The sequence below is a fragment of the Cydia strobilella genome, chromosome 19, assembly GCF_947568885.1.
Source record: "Cydia strobilella chromosome 19, ilCydStro3.1, whole genome shotgun sequence".
Classification (NCBI taxonomy): Eukaryota; Metazoa; Arthropoda; class Insecta; order Lepidoptera; family Tortricidae; genus Cydia; species Cydia strobilella.
The window spans coordinates 12,088,524-12,111,753 of record NC_086059.1 but is presented as its reverse complement, the minus strand read 5'-3'; the positions used below and the strand labels follow the sequence as shown (position 1 = coordinate 12,111,753).

Genomic DNA, 23,230 nt, shown 5'->3' with positions numbered 1-23,230 from the left:
TAATCATGATTGCGATAGAGTCCGAACAACCGATCAAAGAGGTGCCGAAGCCCGAGTCAACGGGCCCGCAAAAAACGCTGACGCGATCGAGTGCCGTCAGCCAGAAGTCTGTGGAAATCATGGTGCATCCAGAAGGTTCGAACAATCCTCTACACAGGTCTAAACTTGCGCCTCAGCGCTCGACGTCTGAGACTCAGTCTTCAGGTAAAAAAATTCTAAATCTTCGAAAGACGAAGAATTCCTCTTTAGAGTCGACGATGAGTTTGCCGAATCAGAAGAGTTTAGAGAAGAAACACGGAAGTCTTCGGCATCAGAAGTCGATCGTGGCGCATTCTGATATAACGTTGACCACTCAGCCGTCGATCTCAGACGACCGGAAGGCGCTGAGAGAGGCGCTGTACCAGGGTATCTTCCACAGGCACAGGAGGACAATTTTCGCCGTTGGCTCCTTCCTAAGGATGCTAAAAAGTAAAACGTCAAATTATGACTCTATAAGATCGGATTCTGACGAGATATAACACCAGTAGTGATCGTAGGCTAGTGAACATTGGTGCCACGGACTGATAGAACGCTTTTGTAACCAGAGGGCCTACTGCGAACCACGTTCGACGTGTTGCCTCTCTGTTACACTTGTAAATTCGTACGTAAGTGTGACAGGGAGGCAACACGTCGAACGTGGTTCGCGGTAGGCCCTCAGATTGGAGTTACTAATGTTGATAGGGTACTTTGTAAGATTTTTATTTTGTATTAAAATGTTCCTAATTATTTTGTTGGTTTATTGTAATCCCGCTTGGAATCGTTAGGATTGTTGTTAAAGGATGATTTTCACAAGAATGTACAGTGTTAAGATTTACTTTGTTCGTAAATAATTTAATGAATTCAATTATGTAACGACAATGAGTCATAATTTAACTTTCGTTACACGATTTAATTAAATTAAATTTAAAGACGAACTTTAACTCCTTAACAAAGGGCATTCTTTTAAAATTCATCCTGAAACGGGTTTATTTTGCTTATGATGGACTGAATTATTAATATATAATTAGCCTAGAAATCAGACATAAAACTATGTGAACTGCATGACGAAAGTTTTCAGTCGGAGGTGCTTCGAGAAGTTTGTTTTCTAAGAAAATATTGCACAAGGGAAAATCCTGTTGAAACTTTAAAGTAACAATACTACGACTGCAGTATTTATCATAAACAACAAAGAACGAACCTAAGTAAAACTTAATGTTCTCACCTTGCAAAGAATAGGTAATATGATATTATAATGCATTTTCCTTCGGCAAAACATCGACAAGAAAAGATCTTGTTTTATGCGAGCAACTAAAAATTGAAGTACGTGCTATAAGGACCTCATTATTTTGTTGAAGGTAGGTACAATGTAAATTCTTTCTCAAAAAAAAAAACTAATTACATATCTAAACAAATTAAAACTAAGAACAAGTTTGGAAACAAATCAAATTATTTTATTAAATATTTTGATTAGTTTTTCTTTAATAAATGACATCTATTACAGTTTATAAATTAAAACTAAACTAACATTAAAATTAAAGTAATATAGAAAAATACCCACCTATGAAAGGTCCCCCAAGTCTTTTAAAATCATTTACTTACATACAAGATATACAGTGGTACTACTAAACTAAATTAATAACTACAATTGAACCAAGAAAAGCCTGTAACGATTTTGATAGCACACGCAATGCAAGTGTTATTTAAATGTCATACATTGCAGACTTATCATGGTCTAAGTTCTAGCTTAAATCTAAAATAGGCCCTTGAGGCATTGTACCAAGAATACTGGCGGCATTTCCTCCCTGATTAAATTCTTTTTCATATTGTACTTGAATTTGAATACTGTATTCATTCTCAACAAGTACTCAGCAATATTCAAGTCAGCCTCAAAATGGAATTCTTATTTCAATATTTTGTCACACTACTTACTTTATAATAACGTACTGAAATGTAAATTTTGTTATATACATGACATATTACAGCACTCCTTGATATTTTTACTAAAAAAAAACAAAACAAAAAATACTTACGTACTTACATCAGCACTGACAGCTTGCATGCGTGGCGCACGCAATCTGCAAAAATGCAAAATCTTGACATGTCGTGTCATGTCGCGAACATGCGACTGTCACATGTCCACACATGAATGTGACATTTACAGTCAAGGACGCGTACACGCAAATATGTCGTTAGTAAAACTTAATGGATACAACAGGAAATAGTTATTTGTTATACAAGGGTGCAAAGTTGTATTTGACCCGCGAGTGTTTCAACACACGAGAAGTAAAATACATTTGCGCCCGTGTGTAACACAAAACTTTTCACCTTACTATAGCGAGGAAAATGCAACATCCACAGGCGTTAGATCATCTTCATCACTGGAATCACTCATTTCTTTACGATATTATAACAGAAAACTCTGGATGTTGTGTATTTTTACGCGAATCGGTGAAAAAAGTTTTTTAGTAAAAAAATTGTAGACAATGTTGACATTTCTAACGTATGAAATGTCAACGATACGTTTTGAAATTGCATCGACTCAACTTGTGCGTTCAGAATTATATTTAACATCATTATAAAAAACAAACGTATCTTATGGAATTTTAAGGTTTATGACTTAAAATCATTAAATAAAGCTAAATTTGGTATTTTTCATTAGATTCTCAAACCATTTATTTAATGATAATTAATATCGAACGAATCATTGTCATAAACGATTTACGTTTTGTTATCTGTCAAGCTACTTAAACACGCTCCATCCAAGGTCAAATTACTTTCCCCACTAGTGGATAAAACGCGTTTTTCCCCGCTTGTATTGAAGGATAAAAGACAACTTTCCGAGCTAGTGAGGGGAAAAATATTGTTCTTTGGAAAAAGAGAAGTGCTCGAAAACGTGAACTGAAGGTATCAATAATATATTATCTATCTATTAAATTTTACCTCAGTAAAAGGGCATATTCACTTAAGAAATAACCCAAAAGTTGATGGTTTTTCGAAAAAAAGTAAATGGTACCATTTTTTCTGAAAACCCATATAAAGGACTCATTTGTCAGCAATTTCATGTAATCCATGTTACAAAAATTAAGTTACTCATATAAACGTATGACTATTTTTCGAAGCACAAAGTAGTTTTATAAATTTTTGACTAATGAAGACCTGAATATGTATAAAAAGTGGTCTCTTTTTACCTTTTCTCATTGTGAAAATGCAGGACGAGCAATACATTAAAAATAAAATCATATTTTTATTCAAGCAAAACCTTACTGTGTCCTCGTTCAATAAGGTTACAAATCAATTGGCAAAAGTACAATTTTTACTGCTTATTTTCAGCAAAAACACTTCAGCGGTTTAATAATTAAGGTTGAAAGGTGAAATATTGCCCTTGACACGCGACGGGAAGTGGGTTCGACGTTAACACTTAATTTGCGAGGTTTGTTTTGGTTTTTTAGGGTTATGCAGTATACAAATTGGTTCAAGGAATAAAACTATGAAAACGGATTATATCGCGTATATTGAATTTATTACATCCCGACGTTTCGAACTTTACAGCGTCCGTGGTCAACGGGTGACTGAGGAAAAGCTTCAAAGTGCAAAAAACCCTGCTACGAGTTACGGCGTAGCACTCATAGCGTAGCTATTATTACAGAGAATCTGTAAGAAAACTATGTAATTAAGAAGAAGTATAAATATTATTCAGAGCTAACTAAAACTAAAATACGTCTCACAGGATTTAAAGAAAACATGAGTCATACGACTCTTAGAAATTGGTACCATTTTACATTATACGATACGATCATTTATTGATAAAAATATTTTTATATGTCATTATGTTATAAATACATACCTACATACACTTATGGCTAAACCTTTTTTTTTTAATAGTTCAGACCTTAAATGATCGTTAAATTGTATACAATTTAATTGTTTTTCTTATGTAACAAACGATAATTATAATAAGTCATAAATGAGAATACTAATTTATTTAGACGTAAACAATTGGACACGGAGGAGACAGTAAAAGTTATTTAATTATAAAAACGGGTCTACCGCGATTTAATTTCATTGTCAGCTGATACGTCGGAATTTACGGTAACAACAATGAAATTAAATCGCGGTACACCCGTTTGTATAAAATTTATATGTGTTCAAAACGTGACAGTTTTAAGTGTTAGGGTAAGAGTTATAAAAATATACATAGATCTTTAGTTTATTAGTCATAAATTGATTTGGGCATCTTTCGTTACAAAATGGATCAATTAAATTGTGGAAGTAGAATTTTAAATGCACGTCCTACTATGAAATAATGCATTACAAATAGAAACCACAAGTAAACAACACTCAAGGGCGATAACAACGTGGTTAGATCATCGTTGAAAATATTTAATTGGTAATGTTACTTAAAAGTTTTACGATTACATAAAAGGTACCGTCAACCGGGGGAATAGGGACAAACCTTAAAATGTGATCTACCTGACAATTAAAAAAAAATACCTACACAAATTGAATCATTCGATTGAAAATATTAACAATAGATTTTGTATGATGCAATTTGTTTGGGTACTTGGGTAGTTATTGGTAGTTATTAAGAAATAGGTAAATCACATTTTAAGTTTTGTCTCTATTCACCCCAGCCATTCCTATTTACCCCGGTTGACGGTATTAAATAAGATTGGTACTGTCGACAGTAGATGTGGCTACTTGGCTAAAATTATTTGTGTAAAAAGATTTGCGTGTTTATTGCAAAGATAATAAGGCATTTGATTTTGATACTCAAAAATAACTGCTGCTGATTGTATTGATTCTGATTACAGATGAGCAAGTTGCGGACAGTTTCCGAAAATTTGGAAAATTTCATTAAAAAATCACAAGAAATAAACAAAGTGTTTTTTTTTTAATGGAAAGTCTAATTTCTCATACATACAGTTATATTAAAAAAAAAATTTTGCTATGTTATGATCATTAAGATACATAATTATGAGAAATTTCCGAAGACTCTTTCCGAGGAAAACTTTCCAATGACACACTATATTGAAAACGCATTCCGTCATTCTGGTTGTTTAACTTAAAAAAAAACTATAGTTAAGTACTTACATTAAATGCACCTCCGATTTCCAAATTATTAAAAACAGGTTTTTGAACGTTTTTGATGTAGTATACATGCGTATATAAAGCTATTATGTATATATCCAAAATTTGGTATGATTATACAATTCCTTTAGGAAAGTGATGCTTCGAAAAATCGAATAGTGAGCTTAAGTAGTCAATATTTTTATTAATTTGCTGATTACTTTGTGTCCTTGCATTTAGGCAAATAATATGCGTAGAACATTCGCTAATTGGGTAAAGTTAAAAATGTTGTAAGTACTTAAGTTATTAATTCGTCAAAAAAACTAACGAAAATTATAATATGACTTTTCGTTACACAAAGGAGTCATTTAAATTGTAATAGGCAAATTAAAGCTTTAAGTATGTACCTTTTTATCTTAGTCAAAGTAGTTTAGGCCAATGTTCTTCGTCAATAATTATTTAAATGTGTGGACACGATTTTATATAAAAGTAGTTGTTTTGAAAATAATGTAATCAAAATATGGTTGAAGTTATAGTCGTCGCCTTGTACGGGGACCTTGTACAGTCGCCATCAGATATATCGAAGCGGCCAAGGCGCTCACAAATATCTGAACACGCCTCTATTGTCAGGTTGTTAGAGTGCGTGTTCAGATATTGTGAACAGCTTGGCCGCTCTGATATATCTGATGGCGACTGTACGTTTGTATCTGGGGATGCCTCCTCGTATGATTGTCTTGTGTCAAACTACTTAAAACCAGGGAAACCACAGGCGCCCTCTAGAAGATGACAATCGTACATTGAAAGACGCCAAACGAAAACAAAAAGTGTACCAAAATCAAATGACCATGTCCTTAAAGGGGCCCACAGACTATCAGTTCGCCGGACGATATCGGCCTGTCAGTTAGAACAAAAATTTGACAGTTCGGAACAACTGACAGGCCGATATCGTCCGGCGGACTGATAGTCTGTGGGCCCGTTTAGTTACATTATTTAAGTAAGTTTCGATTGCCGTTTTCTGTCACCGACTGTCATCTTAGCTAGGCCCCCAGAGGGAAAAAGTTCAGCCCGCGCAGCATGGTTTTCCCTATCACTAAGTCCGTCACTTTCGCACTCACATACTTGTTAGAACGTGACAGGCATGGTGATAAGCGTACCGTGCTACGACTACGAGTCCTGCGGTACTGACGACTGTCATCATTTAATGAGTACTTTTGTGTAAAATGTAATGATAAAAGTAGATAAGTAGGCGGGACAATGGATTGTTGAGACACGTTTTGGAACATTTTATGCACTTTTTATATATTTGTACATCCAAAGGTTATAAACGTTCTGTTGTGACGTAGATACTAAATTAACCATTTTATGTATAAAATATATGAACATGAGCTTCGTAATGTTATTGTATAGATAGCTTTTTATAACAATAGTATATTCAATTTTATTTCAAAACATTTCTTTAATTTTATAAGCGTTTAAATGTTTATTCAGCTATTTTGGTCAAAAAATGTCAGCCATTGTAAAAATAGGAAATATAAGGAAAAAGTACGAATTTCACTTTTGAAACTGGGAATAAATGTCATATAAATGTTTGCAAGTTAAAGATTAATTAGATTACACTTGTTATAACCTACTTAAACTAACATACATACAATCACTGTATATTTTTTTCATATCACATATGTTTTGTTTATTTTGCTTTAAAAATTTTGGCCCCTTTTGAAGTAAGTAGGTACATAGTGTTTAATTTTTTTTCCGTTACAAACTAGAAATTATATACGTCCTAAAATGTAATAAAAAATATTTCGTCAAAAATTCCGTTAATTCCTTCGTGTACCTCGTAAAAATAGTCTACTTAATTACTTGTTACTAATCTAAGTTTTTATGTACGGTTTTTTGAACCAACCTATTATCTTTATTTTAATTTTAACGTAACACAAACGTTTTATTTAAGTGCATAACTTACACTCGTTATCTGTACAAATTGAAATGTATGGTATAATTTTGGAACAATTTAATGAACATGATGTAATGTTTAATTTTTTATTGTTGAATTTGAAAGTAGACATGACGCATTTGCAATCATTGTCGACTCTTAATTTTGTTATAACGTTTCATTATACTAATACTGTTAATTATTTACTTATTTGATGGCACTATTCTGAATAAGGTATTGTATTCGTTATATTAAAACTTTGTTAATTGTTAATCAATTTAAAATAATAATCATAATTTAGATATTATTTTGCAAGCAATATTATTGTAAACTCGTTATGTTTATTAATTTAAGTGGTATTTATGTTGATGTTATTTTATAAAAGAATTAAAATCATAAACCCTACGTGAGGAATTATTGTTTTAATTATATCTTCTTTTTAATAATATAAAATAAATACATTCCTATTGTTTTTGTAAAAATAAAATATATATTTGATGAAAAAAGACTGCGAAAGTTTAAAATAGCTGACGACAATTTTATATGTTCTGTGAAATAAACAATGTTTCTTAGTACTGGCATGATGAAGTTTTTTTTACTCTTTGTATTTACAGGTAAATTACTTCGATTTTATTACCGTTTCACTGAGATGGTTGGTAAAAATATAATTATGGACAGCTGAGCTTTTCCAAAAAATTTACATTTCATGAATGTCTTCAAAATATTAACTTCTTGGGCTCATTTTACTCAGAATCATTGGTACATTCACGCCTCATACATGAAAGAATGTGTCCCAAAATTTTGTATTAAAAATATTTTTCCAGTGCGTCACGTTCATACAAATAAATAAATTATTCATACAAAAATGTCACGATCTGGAAAGGAAATCTTGGGACACATTTTTTCATATATGAGGCGTAAATGTCCCAAAATTTTGTATAAAAAAATACTTTTCCAGTGCGTCACGTTCATACAAATAAATTATTCATACAAAAATGTGACGATCTGTAGGCCGAGCACATGATTGACGCGACAGTATCTCGCCGCGAGATAGACTACCCATCTTTTACTAACTATATGAATTAAAGGGGGACGGGTAGTCTACGTCGCGGCGATATACTCTCGCGCCAATCATGTGCTAGCCCGGCTGGAAAGAAAATCTTGGGACACATTTTTTCATATATGAGGCGTGAATGTACAAATAATTCTGAATAAAATGAGCCCAAGAAGTCAATATTTTGAAGACATGAATGAAATGTAATTTGTTTTGGAAAACGCTCAACTACGTACTGGTTGACTATATGAAGCTGATTTGCATTATTATATTAGGTAAGTAAGAAAGAATAGTCCCAAAACTCAGCTATCTTCCTCTACAAAATCACCGCGTATGAGTTGTAGATCCAGAGTTTGTGATTGACGTGTGGTTTTATCAACTTTTATTGTTTGTATTTTTGGACGTCTAAAAGCACGGACAGTTTTATAAACGTCCCTCAACTACCCCATTATTTAAGTACAAAAAGTACAGAAAGATACTTTAATTCGTCCATTTAACTTTATCGATTCTTTTGTGTAACGAAAATTATCTGTATGACTAATTTTCGTGACACAATAGAATCAATTTAATTGTAGATGTCTTAAAACATCACCCATACCTTTAGCCATACTACTGAGTCCCATATACCTGTAGGTACATGTATGTTGTATAAGTATATAAATGTATGTGTCTCCATAATAGCAAGCTGAATTAGCCGCCGCACCCTGGAATGATAATGGTATTGTATACACTGGTAATGGATTATATCAGTATTACCGGCTCGACTTCTAGCGTGGCTACTTTATTTCCTGTGGCCACAGTTGGCCATAAGTATTGTTACGGTTTTGACAACACTGAAGATCGGTCACGCTCCACCAAGGGCGGATCCAGGGGGGCGGGGGGGGGGGCACGGGCAAATACTGCAAGTTTATTATTAACAGTTAATTGTTGATTATTTTTGGTAGTCAGCCTCATGTGCCACTCCCAGAAAAAAATCCTGGATCCGCCCTTGCGCTCCACCAATCAGGTGCATGCGAAATGAAGTGAGTTGTGCGTGGGATGCGCGTCAATCTCCAACACGATCCTCATCATCGGTTTCCGAAGACATCTGCGAACCTCGTATCTGGTGATTAGAAGGCAACCCTGGAGTTGCTAAAATTAAAGAAGCTGGTTAAAAAGTACATTTACTAAGAATACAGAAAGGAAATCCCCCTAACTAACTAACGAATAAATAAAAACATATAACTAACTAATAAAAAGATATATACATATATATAATATGACCAGTATAGGTATGTACTGGTTTGAGCATGGGTGTGTAACGACCGACCAAAAAGGGGCCCGTCTCAAAATCAGCGCTGGGTATATATCCACATATATCTAGCAAAAGCTGAGACTGGTACCCATTGCCTATACACAAACAGACCTAGATGTAGTTTACTGTTCAATTTTCTTTTTCTTTCTTTCTGCATGTTTTCTATAATGTTTTTGTGAAATTTAAGTGTATTGTGTTTCTTGTGTAATGTTTTTTATATATTTTTTTCTGGTATTGGCAATAAAACATTTTTTGTTTTATTTTATTTTAAGAACCAACTGTGTTCGGTGATCCTGATCATCAATTCCTGGAAGTACTCCCGCCACCCCTTTCACTTCTACCGCGTGCCAAGTTGCCAGTAGAATATTTAAGACAGGTTCCTAAACAAATAAATGTTTGTTTCCAAATGAATTATTTAACGGATTGACGTAATCTAACAGTTCAAGGTCACAGGTACGAACCGCTTACGTACGGATAATTTATTATGTAGGAGACCAAAATACTGCCGGCAGTAGTTACATTCAATATTGGTTTTAATTTTAACCAACGAGTTGTTGAGTGTAAAGTAAAAATGCTAATAACCACCAAGGAAATACATTGACCCGCCTGTCTTTACCGTACGCGCATAATAGGATGATAATAGGGAATGTTACTGCAATGTTCTGCCACCAGAGTGAAGCACTAGTGGACATCCTAAACCATAGAGTAACTTATACATACTATGCCTTAAATAGCTTTTTTGTCTATGACATTGATGCATCAAGACGGTTTGTTTACAGGTGGCGTACCGCGAAACGCGAAAATCGAAATTTCGTTATCTGCCTCTTTATCGATCGAATATGCAAGAGTGATAGAGATGCAGAAACCGAACCTTAAAATTTCGTGTTTCGAGGTATAGGCCCTGTGATTGTGCTAGTGACGCCCTCTACGCAGAGTTTTGCGTAATATTTATATTACTGTCCCTTCGATGCCACTGAGCGAGTGGGACGGCAATATAGTTATGCGCGTGCGATAGAGATAGGAAATAGCGGGTCAATGTACGATATTCTTTGTTCTTAGCGTTAAAACGAACTATTTTTATTTCGGATGTTTCTATTGTTTGTTACCGTTATATATCTATCTTTGCCGTTATATAATGTTACAAATGCATTTCCGTTATTAAATTATCATTTAATTTCTTAAAATGATAAACAAAAAGTACAGTAATTTGCCCGCGAAAAGCTAGTGAGCGAAATACGCGAAATACGCGAAACGTCACGTGACGTCACGCGTTCGACAGATTAGTTCACGTGTCATTAGTAGCAAACGTCATTTAGACCTTCCAACGTGTGACGTCATCACGCTCTGTCGAATTAGCGCCAAAAATTATGAGCGTTTCAACACAAAAATTTTCAACATAATAAAAAAAATTATAAAATAATGTAAAGGTTTACAAAAGTATTTTAATTTTTTCCGGTGTTCAAACGATATAAATTATGAATATAAAAATTATTAAAAATCATGCCTAGAGCTAATTATAAGATGTTAAATCCTACATCTAGCTTATTATCTTTCATGTAGATAATAATCATTTTATTAGGCTTCTACGTCAGACTCTGCAACGATTGGCTCGTTGGCCTCGCCCCAATAATATGACATGTAACCAACGTTTTCATCACACTTGCTCGTAAAAGTTATTACACGTAGGCGATGCGGTCCGTAAATCCTAAATATGGACCTAGGGATGTAATGTATTTTTTCAGCACACTTGCAAGCCTAAATTTAGACCTAGGGCTGTGATGTACGGACCAAATTAGGCAGAAAATGTATTTACTTATTTATTTATTTATCGTATGGCATTTACAGTTACTGGACTTAAATTGAATTCTAATCTAAAGATTGAGGTTTGCACTCTTCCAATACTCGATGGCCCTATCACTGAGGTTCGCGAGGTCTTCAATCCGTCCCTTGAATTTGGTGAGGGCATTCCAGAACGATGTTGACTTATTTCAACATTACATTACATTACAACATTTTGTTCGCTCGTGTTCATTTCACACTCGTTCGTAAAACGAATTTGGCTTGGACTTTATACCTACATAATTATACATTGAACACAAATATTTTATATATGTTAAAATTATAAATGTAGTTAACGAGTGTTACGATTATATATATAATCGTATTTCATTCTCATGATATTCTCAATAAATCATTCTTATTCTTATTCTTAACAACTAAATGACGTTTAGTTATAATGGTGCTCTGGTGTTTTTACTCTTACACAACATAGTTTCAGAAGCCGTAATAGATGGATACAGTCTAAGGAAAAAACGTGCCTCTAAAATCACGAAAATTTGATTCTCGATCAGATGGCGCCACTAGTTTTGGCCTACACTCGTATAGAGGGCGTTGACTGTTTCGTTTGTTATTTATAATTTTAACGCATACCAGTGAAAGAACATGGGTCAAAATCATATAAAAATAATTAATGCAAATAAAAAAAACATTTATCCATATTTAAATACATTTTATCGTATTTTTATAAATATTTATTTTTAGTTTTAAAGTGTGTCGACAGATGGCAGTGAATTTACTGGGGCTACAAAATTTACTATGACAGTACCGCTCTATTATAAGTTACTCTATGATAGACAGTAATATGTAATAGGAATAAAACAAAACAAATAAAATAGGTAAATTTTTATTTTATGTAACTTCATTCTCTATCAAGCATTGGCTTTCTAACATAGTCAATATAGTCATATATTACCTATCGGCCGAAAATATAAAACTTTGGTACCTAGCTTAACTTCAGTATTCGATCTACATTGGTGTTACATTTCTGAGTATTTCAGATATACAATCACTCGACAAATATCCTTAAATATATAATATACTCATATACATGACAGTTTCAGTCCACAAAAGAACAGATACTGTATAACTAACAAATTAACACTTGCTCGTATTTACAAGTTTGATCCTTAATGCTTCCATAACCAGTATGATATCGGAAAAAATAAAAAATAAATTTGGATTTGAATTTTAAAAACCTAAACCTATTTTCAAATACACGGTGAAAAGTTATACTTTTATTTACTTTTGAATTGTATCAGAAATACGGATCAATCATTTTTTCTAAAATAAAACAAAAATTCTTAAAAGTGACGCTTTCAGCAACATATACCTATGCTGAAATACGTTTGAAGAAGGCTAAGTTATGAAGTATACTCCATTTCAAATAACTGAAAATTATACAGGTATACGGTATACCCCACAAACCCCTGATCCAGCGAAAAACAAAGAAATACAAGATATACCATATTATGACGGATAATATACAGTATATAAGTTGTATAAACGATAACATGTATGATGGAGAGTAAGACAAAAAAAAACATATTTTGGGATATTGAAAATATGTATTATAACATGATGAACATAGAAAACAACGTAATACCAATGGTATCAACCAACTTTTTGACAATTTAAAACTGAGTATACTTCCTTTACTCTAAATGACTTAGACTAGTTAACACATTCTCTCCCCTACACTGAAGGGTTAACAAGGGGGTTACATAACCTTCCCAAATAAATTGAATAAACAACAACACTCCATTATCACATAAGTTTTCATCCAAGATGAATATATACATATACAGCTTAAGGCACACGATACATATTGGCTTCAAGCCTACAACTATAATGCCAAGGCCATAGATATACATTTTCAGCTTAATAAATCCTTAAATTAAGCTGAAGAAATGTATAGATATTTATGACTTTGACTTTGACTGAGAGCTAGTGGTAAGTAAATAAATCAAACAAAACATGTGTAATACTATGATCAGTTGTATACTTTATTTTTTTATAATAAGAATATTTACAAATGTTCAGTGAGTTTTGTACATAGGTAAGACTTTAGTGACACTTATTTTATTCACAAATCATTTATTCATTTGTGTAACGAAAAATAGTCGTACGTATATTTATATGTTACACAAAAATCACCACCTGTCACCTGTGATGACGAAATAAAAATGATTGATTGATTGATCAATTGTAGGCGATAGTCCTTACGAACTTCATTTAAAACCTATTCTAGCATTTTGTTTTTGATTAAATTAAATTATATAAAACACATTTAAACTTTCACGATTTTTACTCATTATTATTCAACAACGACGGGACTTAATCGCGTAAAATAAGTTTAAAATTTACCTCCGACGTTTCGAGGACGGCGTTGTCCCCGTGGTACTCTTAAACACACTCTCCTACACTCTCTATACTTTTCTGTTGTGGTCTTCGTGGTTCGTGGTGGTTTCGTGGTGTCTCGTGGTTTCTGTCTTGGTGGTGGTGGTGGTCTCGTGGTAAACTTACTTTACGCGATTAAATCCCGTCGTTGTTAAATTATATAATTTAAAACAAAGAAACATACAATGTGGCGTAGGACGAGAAATGTATGAATATAGTCATTTATGTAAAAAAAATATTGTTTATTTACCACTAGCTCTATATATAATAATGGGGGCTATTTACAAGATTACCCAAAATACATGTTTATGTTAAATTAAATTGTTCCATATATTATGTTCAAGTCCCACAGTCTTTAAAACAGAATTGCTTGGCGATCACAACACTATATCGACAGCAATAAGGTGCGTTGGGGTTAGATTGAAAAGGTTTTTCATGAGGGGTAAGATGAAAAGTCGCCCGTAATGCTTCGGCATACGGACGATTTTTTTGTCTTACCCCTCATGAAAATCCCCGTTCAATCTCACCCCAATGCACCTTACATTATTGACTACGCCTTAGTGGAAATTTATAATTAGTAATTTTAATACTTGAAACTACTAATTTTACATTCCATATAATATATGTTAGTTCCTTTAACTTTCGTATAATATTATACAAAACTATACTTTTCGTGAATTATATCTGATTACGTACTGTGATTACCAGTCCATCAGGGCCTCAATATTCTCTTTTTATTACCAGTCTAATTGAAAAAGGATAGTAGCTTATGTCCCAGTGATTATAATACCTATCCCTGTTATATCAAAGAATGAACTTTTAAGCGGAGATCAATTAAATTTTCTATCAATCATTTTAATGGACTTAGGCCAGGATTACACTTGTAAGTTTTACTTACGTAATTAGGGACAAAGCTATTTGCTAGAATAAGATAACGATATTCATATCTAATTCTGTAGTATAGCTGTGTCCCTACTTACGTAAGTAAAACTTACAAGTGTAATCCTGGACTTACACAAAGTTGATCTATTTTAGCGTATCAATAATTTAGTTATTTATCAAGGCCAATATCTAGTTCTCAGTAAATAATTACATATCACATCTACGAGTTTAAACATGTTTAGACTAAGTAGTTTACTACATGCATTAAATATGTTACAGTCGCCATCAGATATATCGGAGCGGCCGAGGTGCTCAAAAATATCTGAACACGCACCTAGCGCCTTGGCAATAGAGGCGTGTATATTTGTGAGCACCTTGGCCGCTCCGATATATCTGATGGCGACTGTACAATACAAGTCTAAACTATTGATATTACATCAACTATAGATATTTAATTCATAAATAATTGTGACGTTATAACTAACTTATGAAAAAGCTACCTATTATGTATGTACGAGTAATTTAAATCAATTGTTTTTGTATAAACACTCGATGTAATTATTTGTATTTGCATAACATGCATTGAAAAACTATCCATCAATTTTGGCAATTTAATTCTACATTGGACGGCAAATAATCGATAAAGAATTCAAAGTAATATTATCACAAATTAGCCATAACGTCAATTTGATCAATCGCTTTGGTCATCAACATTTGGCACGTTGACCTAAAGCTGACACCATTATACAAGTCATAGACTCAGGAGCGTAGCTAGAGGATATGGCGCCCGGGGCAGTCACCAAATTTGCGCCCCCTGACGACTGACAACAGTTCCGCTACTGCTGCCTTTTGCCCATTTTGCCCCCCCCCCCCTTGGATGGGGCCCGGGGCACTTGCCCCTTCTTCCCCCCCCCCCCTAGTTACGCCACTGCATAGACTAGCCTATTATAGACCATATCACATAGATTTTGCAGGACCGCTTCCAAGATCCTATTATCTATGAGGGCCTAGTATTTTCCTCCAATGAAAGTCTATAGTTATTTCAAACTGATCTCAAGCCCTGATTTTTTCATTTTAGATTACTATCTGCATTTTAGATACCGATGGAGTAACGAAGCCCTAAAAGACCTGTCCGCCCTTAGAGTACCCAACTGGCACAGAGTGGCGTTCTCTTGTGTCTGAGGCCAAAATCCTTTTTGGGTCACTAAGTCAATAAGTAGCTAGAACCAAGTCCACCTAAAATCCAAAGGGCTTTTAGACTCGTTTCCTATAAAGTCCGAGTCAAGACTTCCTCCTGCCCTTGCCTTCTTCGAAGATCTCGTAGAACTCGGTGAGAAGTGTGTCCACGACGTTGTTCTGCTGGATGCAGTCTATCGCGATGTTGTGCGCCTGCTCGGCGGGGGCCCAGAGTAACGTGGGGCCGAAGACGATTGCGAGGTTCGCTGTGTGCATGCGATTACGCTCGCTATATTTAGTTACTCTGAAAAAAATCAAGAATTCTTACATTCAGACCAGCACAAACAAGTCAATTGATATGTCTGAAGATTAGGACTAACTTTCAAGAAATTTTATCAATTATTTATCAAAATATGGTGGAACGATTGAGGTATTTTCCAATTTGAATATAAAATGAAACAGAAACTACACAACGATATGGAAGATTTTTTGGGAACTTATAAAGAATATTGTCTTCGGTTACCGCGATAGTTACTCATGAAATAAAACTATGAAAACGGATTATATCGCGTATATTGAATTTATAATACATCCCGACGTTTCCCCGTCACCCGTTGACCACGAACGCTGTAAAGAGTTCGAAACGTCGGGATGTATTATAAATTCAATATACGCGATATAATCCGTTTTCATAGTTTTATTTCAACTTATAAAGAAGATGAACATAGTAATGAATGACACAAATCAAAGTGATAGTTACCTTAATAGATGTTCCAGAAGATATTTCAGTGTGTCGCGGTTGCACGGCGGTAGCGAGTTCACTATATCACGGAACTCTTTGATTTTCGCTTCTCTTGGTTTTATTGCTGTAACAAATTAATGAAAGTAATCATCATTATTTAAATTAATCTTAGCAGTAGATTATATGAGAACATTTTTGTGCAAGAATTCTACAGCTATCAAAGTTTCTTTTATAATAGCTGCTCAAACTCGTTTTAAAACTTTTGCAGAAGCAATTCAAAATTCAGCTACTGAGTAAAATCTCAGGAAAATCAATAGTGTAGCATTTTCAAACAACAATTTTAGGTCGCGCTTTATGAAAGGCTTTCTTTCTAACACATATGGTTATAGCAAAGAAAGACTAAACAGCGATTACAGGTAACACGCCCTTTTCTTAACTCCTGGAGCGTCCCAGTTTCACAGTACCGTATTAACCGTAGTATGGAACTCCTATACTAACTACAGACACAGTATGTGTGTCCGTAGGGCGCTCCACGGGTTAAATGCGGCCCAGGGGCCCATTTCTCGAACGATATTAGTCTAATATTATTAGTGTGTTGCCATGGTAACCCATATTTGACAGTTCGTGGACTAATAATATGAGTCTAATACCGTTCGAGAAATGGGCCCCTGGTGGTGTAGGTATTCCTCATAAGGTAGGTTTTATAAAGGTGGTTGTCATAAATCAGTGTGTCTTAAGACAAGCATAAAAAATACACTTACAGCAAGCTGCAAGCACCCTATCGAACATATTGCAGGGTATAAGCGGCTCCTTCAACTCCCTGAAGAAGAGCTTTAATGATCCGGTCAGCACGTGGATATCTGCATTCTCCTCGATCGACGACAGCTTATTCTGATCGATCTGGAATAGTATTACAAATATATTTTTTAGTCTTGGACAATAAAATCATCATCATCCTCATCCGCAACATCATAATCATTATCAGTAAAAACGTTCATTGCTGGATCTCAGGCGCAATGGTTTTAGTATACAATAGTACCTAGGTAAGTATGTAAGTAAGCAATAAACATTTAGTTCTAAAAAACAAGGTTAAGTAATAATAGCACACACAAGTAAATTAAGAAATTAAGGAGATATTCAATGGTGCTGGACTAAGAGAAAGCCTTTTCTCACTTGAGACTTAGGATTTTACAGTCTTTTCTGTAGTCTTTGATTTTAATTACACCTTAATTTTGGACGTTTATCAATGATTTCATAATGTCATTGAGTGTAGTACTGAATCCACAAAGTTGGTCACCAATGACACCAATAATAGAACGTACGTCCAGTCGTATCTTTTGAATCTGATTCAGGTTCCCACTGGCCTTGTAAAGCCCGTCGATGTACATGTTCTCCTCACTACTACCAATCTCCTTGATTTGAGGAGCAGCATCAAAAAAACGATATTAACACTTACATCCAGTCGTATCTTCTGCACCTGACTCAGGTTCCCACTGGCCCTGTAAAGCCCGTCGGTGCCCATGTTCTCCTCATTACTCTCGATCTCCTTGATGCAGGCCACGACGAACGGCGGGACGCGCGGATTTGCATCCGCCGGTACCACCTCGGAGAGATTGCGGCCGAATACAGGTTCATCTGAGGAAAATTAACGTAAAATTAAACTGTGTTTTTATAGTATTTCACCGATGTTTGCGCATTATTTACAGGTTTTATATCCCAGATACTAAATCATTTAGATTGCTTGATCTACTGCCGAATCTGTCTGATTTTGTATAAGATTCATTGATTGGGATGATTAGGTGGGAAAATGAAATTATTCCACTGTGTAACTAAGAATTACACACTTGAAAGAACTAAATTGTTAGGCATTTAAGGCTTAATCAAGATCTCTATTTTGGATTCTTTTAATACTAAATGCACCCAAAACTTGTGGAATTATTTTAAAAATTAAAAAAAGAAAGTATGAGTATTGGTTATTTGATAGATAAATATGATGACAGCACTAAACTAAAACAATGCTAGAAAGTAGTATTAATTTGAAGGAAACGGTCTTAGCTGTATAACAGATGAGGTAATAGAGGGCCAGGAAAACCGAAAACAACCAATAATTATTAAATATATACAATTCACAATATTTAAAATTTAATTTTGTCAGTTTTATTTAAAACTAAAATAAAAATAATGGTATTAATAAAAATCAACCACTTACCGTAACACAAAGGATCATCAATCCTTAGTAAATTAAGGTTTGGATAAAAAAATAAAACACTCGCACCAATAAATGCTCTTCTTTACATTCCAACTTATAATACAAAAACAACAACAAATGTTATAAAATTACACCCAAAACTGGTTAAATGTTTAAAAAATAAAGCTCTACTAAACTGGATATCTACATGATAAAAAAGTGTTTTATACATTCCTCAACAAAAAATATTAAACATAAACTAAATGAAGAAGTAAGGGAAGAATATGTATAAAAATTAAATCAAAAAAATTAGAAACATAATATAAAGTTAGGTTGTATGTGACTTTGAGCGTTATATAAAATAAAAAAATAAATTATAAAAACCGTTAAGCGTTAAAATTAAATTTATTTAAGTCATATGTTGATAAAACAGAATTATTAAATAAAAACAAAGATTAAAAACTGTAATAGATGTCATATATTAAAGAAAAAGTGACGAAGCCCTCCAGTGGTGAAGGCCGGATTCGAACCGGCGTCTTTAGCTATCGCGGCTAACGCCATGAACCCCTAGGCCACCCCGCCACGTGGCACAGTTTTTAATTTATATATAGTAGTGTGACTACTTTAAAAAAAAAAAAAAAAAACACAAATCAAAATATTTAACAAAATAATTTGATTTGTTCTCAAACTTGTTCAAAAACAAAGATTATTATATTATCCTTTATGTAAGATTTTGTTAAACAAATAAGTTTATCAACTTCCTTAACTTCTTCATGTTTTTAACCACTTCTATAATTGAATTTTAAGTATATCTTCTACAACACCAACTACATGTAGCATCCAAATAAAAAAAACTTAAGACAAGTTAAAATTCGTCAAAATGTAAAACATCTTATATTTATTTTGTTGTTGTTAGATGGATGTCTACAAATACCACTAAATCACCAGTAAAATTTACACTACGTAACCTAAACCAATCATTTTGTTTCTCAGTGGATAGTGGATACGTATCAAATACATTAAAAAGCGTAAAGTGCAAACAGATTAAATAAAAGTGCAAGCTCCTCACACCAATTTAATAATTTTGATTCCAACCTTTGTAGATCCCTTTTTTGACAAGTTGTTCCATGGACGGGCGTTTGAGAAAGAACTTCTTAAGTCTGCTTCTGACGTGACTTTTGTTCGGTGGCTCTGTGCAATCGCTGAGATCTTCGTTACTGCTGCCGCCGGCTGAAAACAAAGAATCAAGGCCGTGTAAAAGAAAAAAAAAGAAAGCATAGACATAAATGGCGGGAAAATCGACGATTCTGTTCACATAGAATATAATGCATGAACAGATGTTAAAGCAAAAAGTCAAGAAGTCAAACTTAAGCTGATGAATGAAGATGCGGAAACTAAGTTAGTATGTAAGACAGAACCCAGCGTAAGTTAAAATTGAATAATCACCTGCCTATTAAGTTTAAGATATTGAAGACACTTCTGAAGTAAGTAGGAAGGTAACTAATATACAAAATGTGATGTATTTTTGTAGAGTGGAGTCAGGTATCAAAGTGCTATATCTTTCAAAATAGAATACATTTACATATTTCAATGTAAGATAGTAGGTACAACAACCAATCTAAGTAAAGAAAAAGTGTACATTACAAATATCAACCACCACCATACCAATACTGTACTCATGAAAAGAAAGACCAGTAAAAAATGTAGATATTGCTCTTCTAAAAGATTTCGAAAAAGTCATAGACAATCGAATTCACACTTGCCTTCCCCATTAAGAGTTCATATAAAATTTGGGTACCTCATTCCGAATACCGACACCAATGATTGATTGATCTTCGAAACCTCTATGATTTCAATGAATAATAAAAATAATAAAGATATCAATTGAATATAATCATAATTACGAGGAATTTAATGATTTACACAAGTATATAACTGTGAATAAATCGTTGATTGTGTAAAGATAATAATGACCAAGACATTAATTCAGCAAAGTTAGCAAGTCAACTGAAGAAACCACCACCACAAAAGAAGTGAAACGAACAATATTAGAACGAGATACGACACAGCATTTAAATATGTTTCTGGCGAATTGTAAATTAGAAACAGACAAAAGTTCAGAAAATAGCAGGGACGTACACAGTATCCAGAAATATTTATAATAATCTATTTACCTTATTTACAATCCTGAAAACACTATACAACAATGTTTATACATTTTGCAACCAACCGAAGAATTGCTGGAGATTATTGACCTAAAATATACCAACTGAGTTTGTAAAACGTAAGAGACTGTCTTTGAAGATATCGTTATGATTGATAAAATTTTGATATAGGTATGATAACGATATCTCAAACTTAAACGTCAGGTTAAGGGGTATTTGAAGTTTGAAAAGTGTAATACTGACATGCCACTAATTGTAAGGATAAGACAAACATATTTAAAATGAATTTTTGATTTGACAGGCGTTTATTAATAATCCTATTTATCATTCTAGGTACGTCATCGTAATTAAATAGTAATAAGTTTGATAGCCACGTAAGCTATGTAAATAACGAACGTAATACGAGTAATACATTAAACTTAAAAGAATAGAAAGGTAATAATTACCACGATGAGGTACCGATGTATCGTTTTATTTGTATTTGTCAGAATAATTATAATAAAAACAAAAACAATTGACATGGATTAAATCACAAGATATATTATAAATAATAAAAAAAACACATACGCGATGTACGTTTGCTGTGACGTCTTTGATTGTCTTTGTTCTTCTTTTCTATTTTATCGTGCTTATCATGTTTCTCGCTCAAGTTGTGGGACGATCCAAAGAAATCCTTGAGTTTGGATAAGTTCCCTTGTTTTTCCTCTGGATTTTTCTTTTCTGTAGGGCTCTTCTGCTTTCTTTCTATTGGACTTCTTTGGTTCTTTTGCGTTGGACTCTTTTGATTCTTTTCCGTCGGATTTTTTTGGTTCTTTTCCGTTAGACTATGGTGCTTCTCTATTGGGTTGTTTTGGTTTTTCTCCGTTAGACCCTTTTGGCTATTTTCCGTTAAATTTGTTTGGTCCTTAATAGTTAGATTCTTATGGTTCTTGTCCGCAAGGTTCTTTTCCGTAGGGCTCTTGTTATTTGTACTCATAACAACATTTGAGCCTCCATTATCACTATAGGCTACTGCTAATATTACTTCGCATTCCATTGCAAAATTGTAGTTTCATAAAAAAAAGTGCAATTGATTCATCTACCGAGGTCTTGTGACAATGATTAAGATTAAAAAATCGTCAACAAGATAACACAAAGGGGTTTCCGGATTAAAGCACTACGACTGAACTTAAACTAGACGCAATTGTATTATAAAATCGAAACATAAATCATTAGTCCTGTGGCATTTTAAGCAATATCGCAATCTCAAATTGAATGTTAGTAGCATCTATGTATAGTTCACTTCACTAATATTATTTAGTCACTGATTCGTCCAATTCACTTTACTACTAAAGTATGTGCATGCACTGAACGAAATCCCGAGTGTTTTGGTAAGCAAATAGATTTTGAAATTAATTGTCTTATTGTCAAAACAGGACTGATACACAGGTTTAGCACAGGAACTTTTAGATATCGGAGAGATAACGGGTTGATAATGGGTGTGATAAAGGTAATTGATTCGTAATATGTACATGAACTGATAAGAGAACTGATATTGGTTCGACAAATTCACGTTTTGTATTTCATTTGGAAGTCAATTCAGAAGTTGAAGTTTTCATTGATATTATGGAATGCTACAAACAACACGTTCAAGATTAGATGCATAATAAAAACAATACATAGAATATGTGCAGTTCCAAATTACAGGCTGAAAAAAATCCTCCGACGAAACGGCCACAAAGGAACCAAAACGAATAAATTATAAACAAAAAACGAAATAAGCAATGATATCTTACACGAGTCAGTCCGCAGAAGCCCATCGGTAGGAATGCAGCTGCACATTTTTACACCACATCGAGTTTGTTAAAGAAAAGGCTTCAACACTATAGTTATTTTCAATTCAGGAAAAGGCATTTGGTTACAATGACGTCAATTGTAATAAACGCCACAGTAAATTCAATAGATGCAAACGCAGTGACCACTTAACAAACTAGCAAACTAGTTTAAATAACAATAAACGTTATTATGAATTCTTCATAGAAATTAAAAGGAGCAAACATTTAAATAGCAAATAAAGACCCAGATAATTCACCGTTCAAAGAACCGTTTACACTGTCGAATAAATCGAATTATTAAATTCGCAAACCGCTATTCTACTCACAGGAATTAGACAATAAAAGCTGAACTAGAGAATGACTAAAGATGTCAATTAAACTGAACCTACTCACTCAATGAGGAAAAGTTGACTCAGTCTACCACAACCATATATCGTTCGGAATATGTACCAAGTACTAATTGAACAACAAAGCTGATGAACTAATATAGTTTTTCCGGTTTAGGCAGATTGGTAGAGGAAAACAATACATTTATCTTAGGCTTCGACGATAATTTAGTGCAAATTTACAGCAAATTTATTTTAGATATAGTAAACCTAAATATATAACTTTGTAACTATAGCTTTTTCATGTTAACTAAACGCATCACTTCTCATCTCAC

At 33.7% G+C, this 23,230-nt stretch overlaps 4 protein-coding genes across 9 annotated transcripts in view; 3 read left to right on the top strand and 1 right to left on the bottom strand.

The window, feature by feature from the left end:
* LOC134749941 (retinol dehydrogenase 12-like) overlaps nt 1–23,230 on the top strand; it is a 463,382-nt gene that overhangs the window by 255,449 nt on the left and 184,703 nt on the right. The window lies entirely within an intron of this gene.
* The window catches only part of LOC134749944 (alpha-tocopherol transfer protein-like), a 214,942-nt gene that overhangs the window by 71,498 nt on the left and 120,214 nt on the right, over nt 1–23,230 (top strand). The window lies entirely within an intron of this gene.
* Nucleotides 6–765, top strand: LOC134749952 (uncharacterized). The gene is made up of 2 exons (XM_063684988.1): nt 6–576; nt 690–765. Exon 1 carries the CDS (start codon nt 6–8, stop codon nt 516–518), a length of 513 nt encoding a protein of 170 aa, XP_063541058.1. The 3' UTR covers nt 519–576; nt 690–765.
* The window catches only part of LOC134749906 (uncharacterized), a 188,946-nt gene continuing 180,579 nt past the window's right edge, over nt 14,864–23,230 (bottom strand). For 2 of the 5 annotated variants that reach the window (XM_063684909.1, XM_063684914.1), the window contains exons 9-14: nt 19,686–19,820; nt 17,859–18,037; nt 17,164–17,302; nt 16,421–16,526; nt 15,423–15,964; nt 14,866–15,242 (exon numbers count right to left, since the gene is read on the bottom strand). In XM_063684909.1, coding sequence (XP_063540979.1) covers nt 15,766–15,964; nt 16,421–16,526; nt 17,164–17,302; nt 17,859–18,037; nt 19,686–19,820 — 758 coding nt within the window. In that variant the 3' untranslated portion in view covers nt 14,866–15,242; nt 15,423–15,765. Of the gene's footprint in view, nt 15,243–15,422; nt 15,965–16,420; nt 16,527–17,163; nt 17,303–17,858; nt 18,038–19,685; nt 19,821–23,230 lie in introns of all 5 variants that reach the window. The other 3 variants (XM_063684910.1, XM_063684913.1, XM_063684912.1) reach the window with 3 other exon arrangements.

Excerpts from the sequence above, each read along its gene's own strand:
- LOC134749952 (XM_063684988.1), top strand. The coding sequence starts at position 6 with ATGATTGCGATAGAGTCCGAACAACCGATCAAAGAGGTGCCGAAGCCC.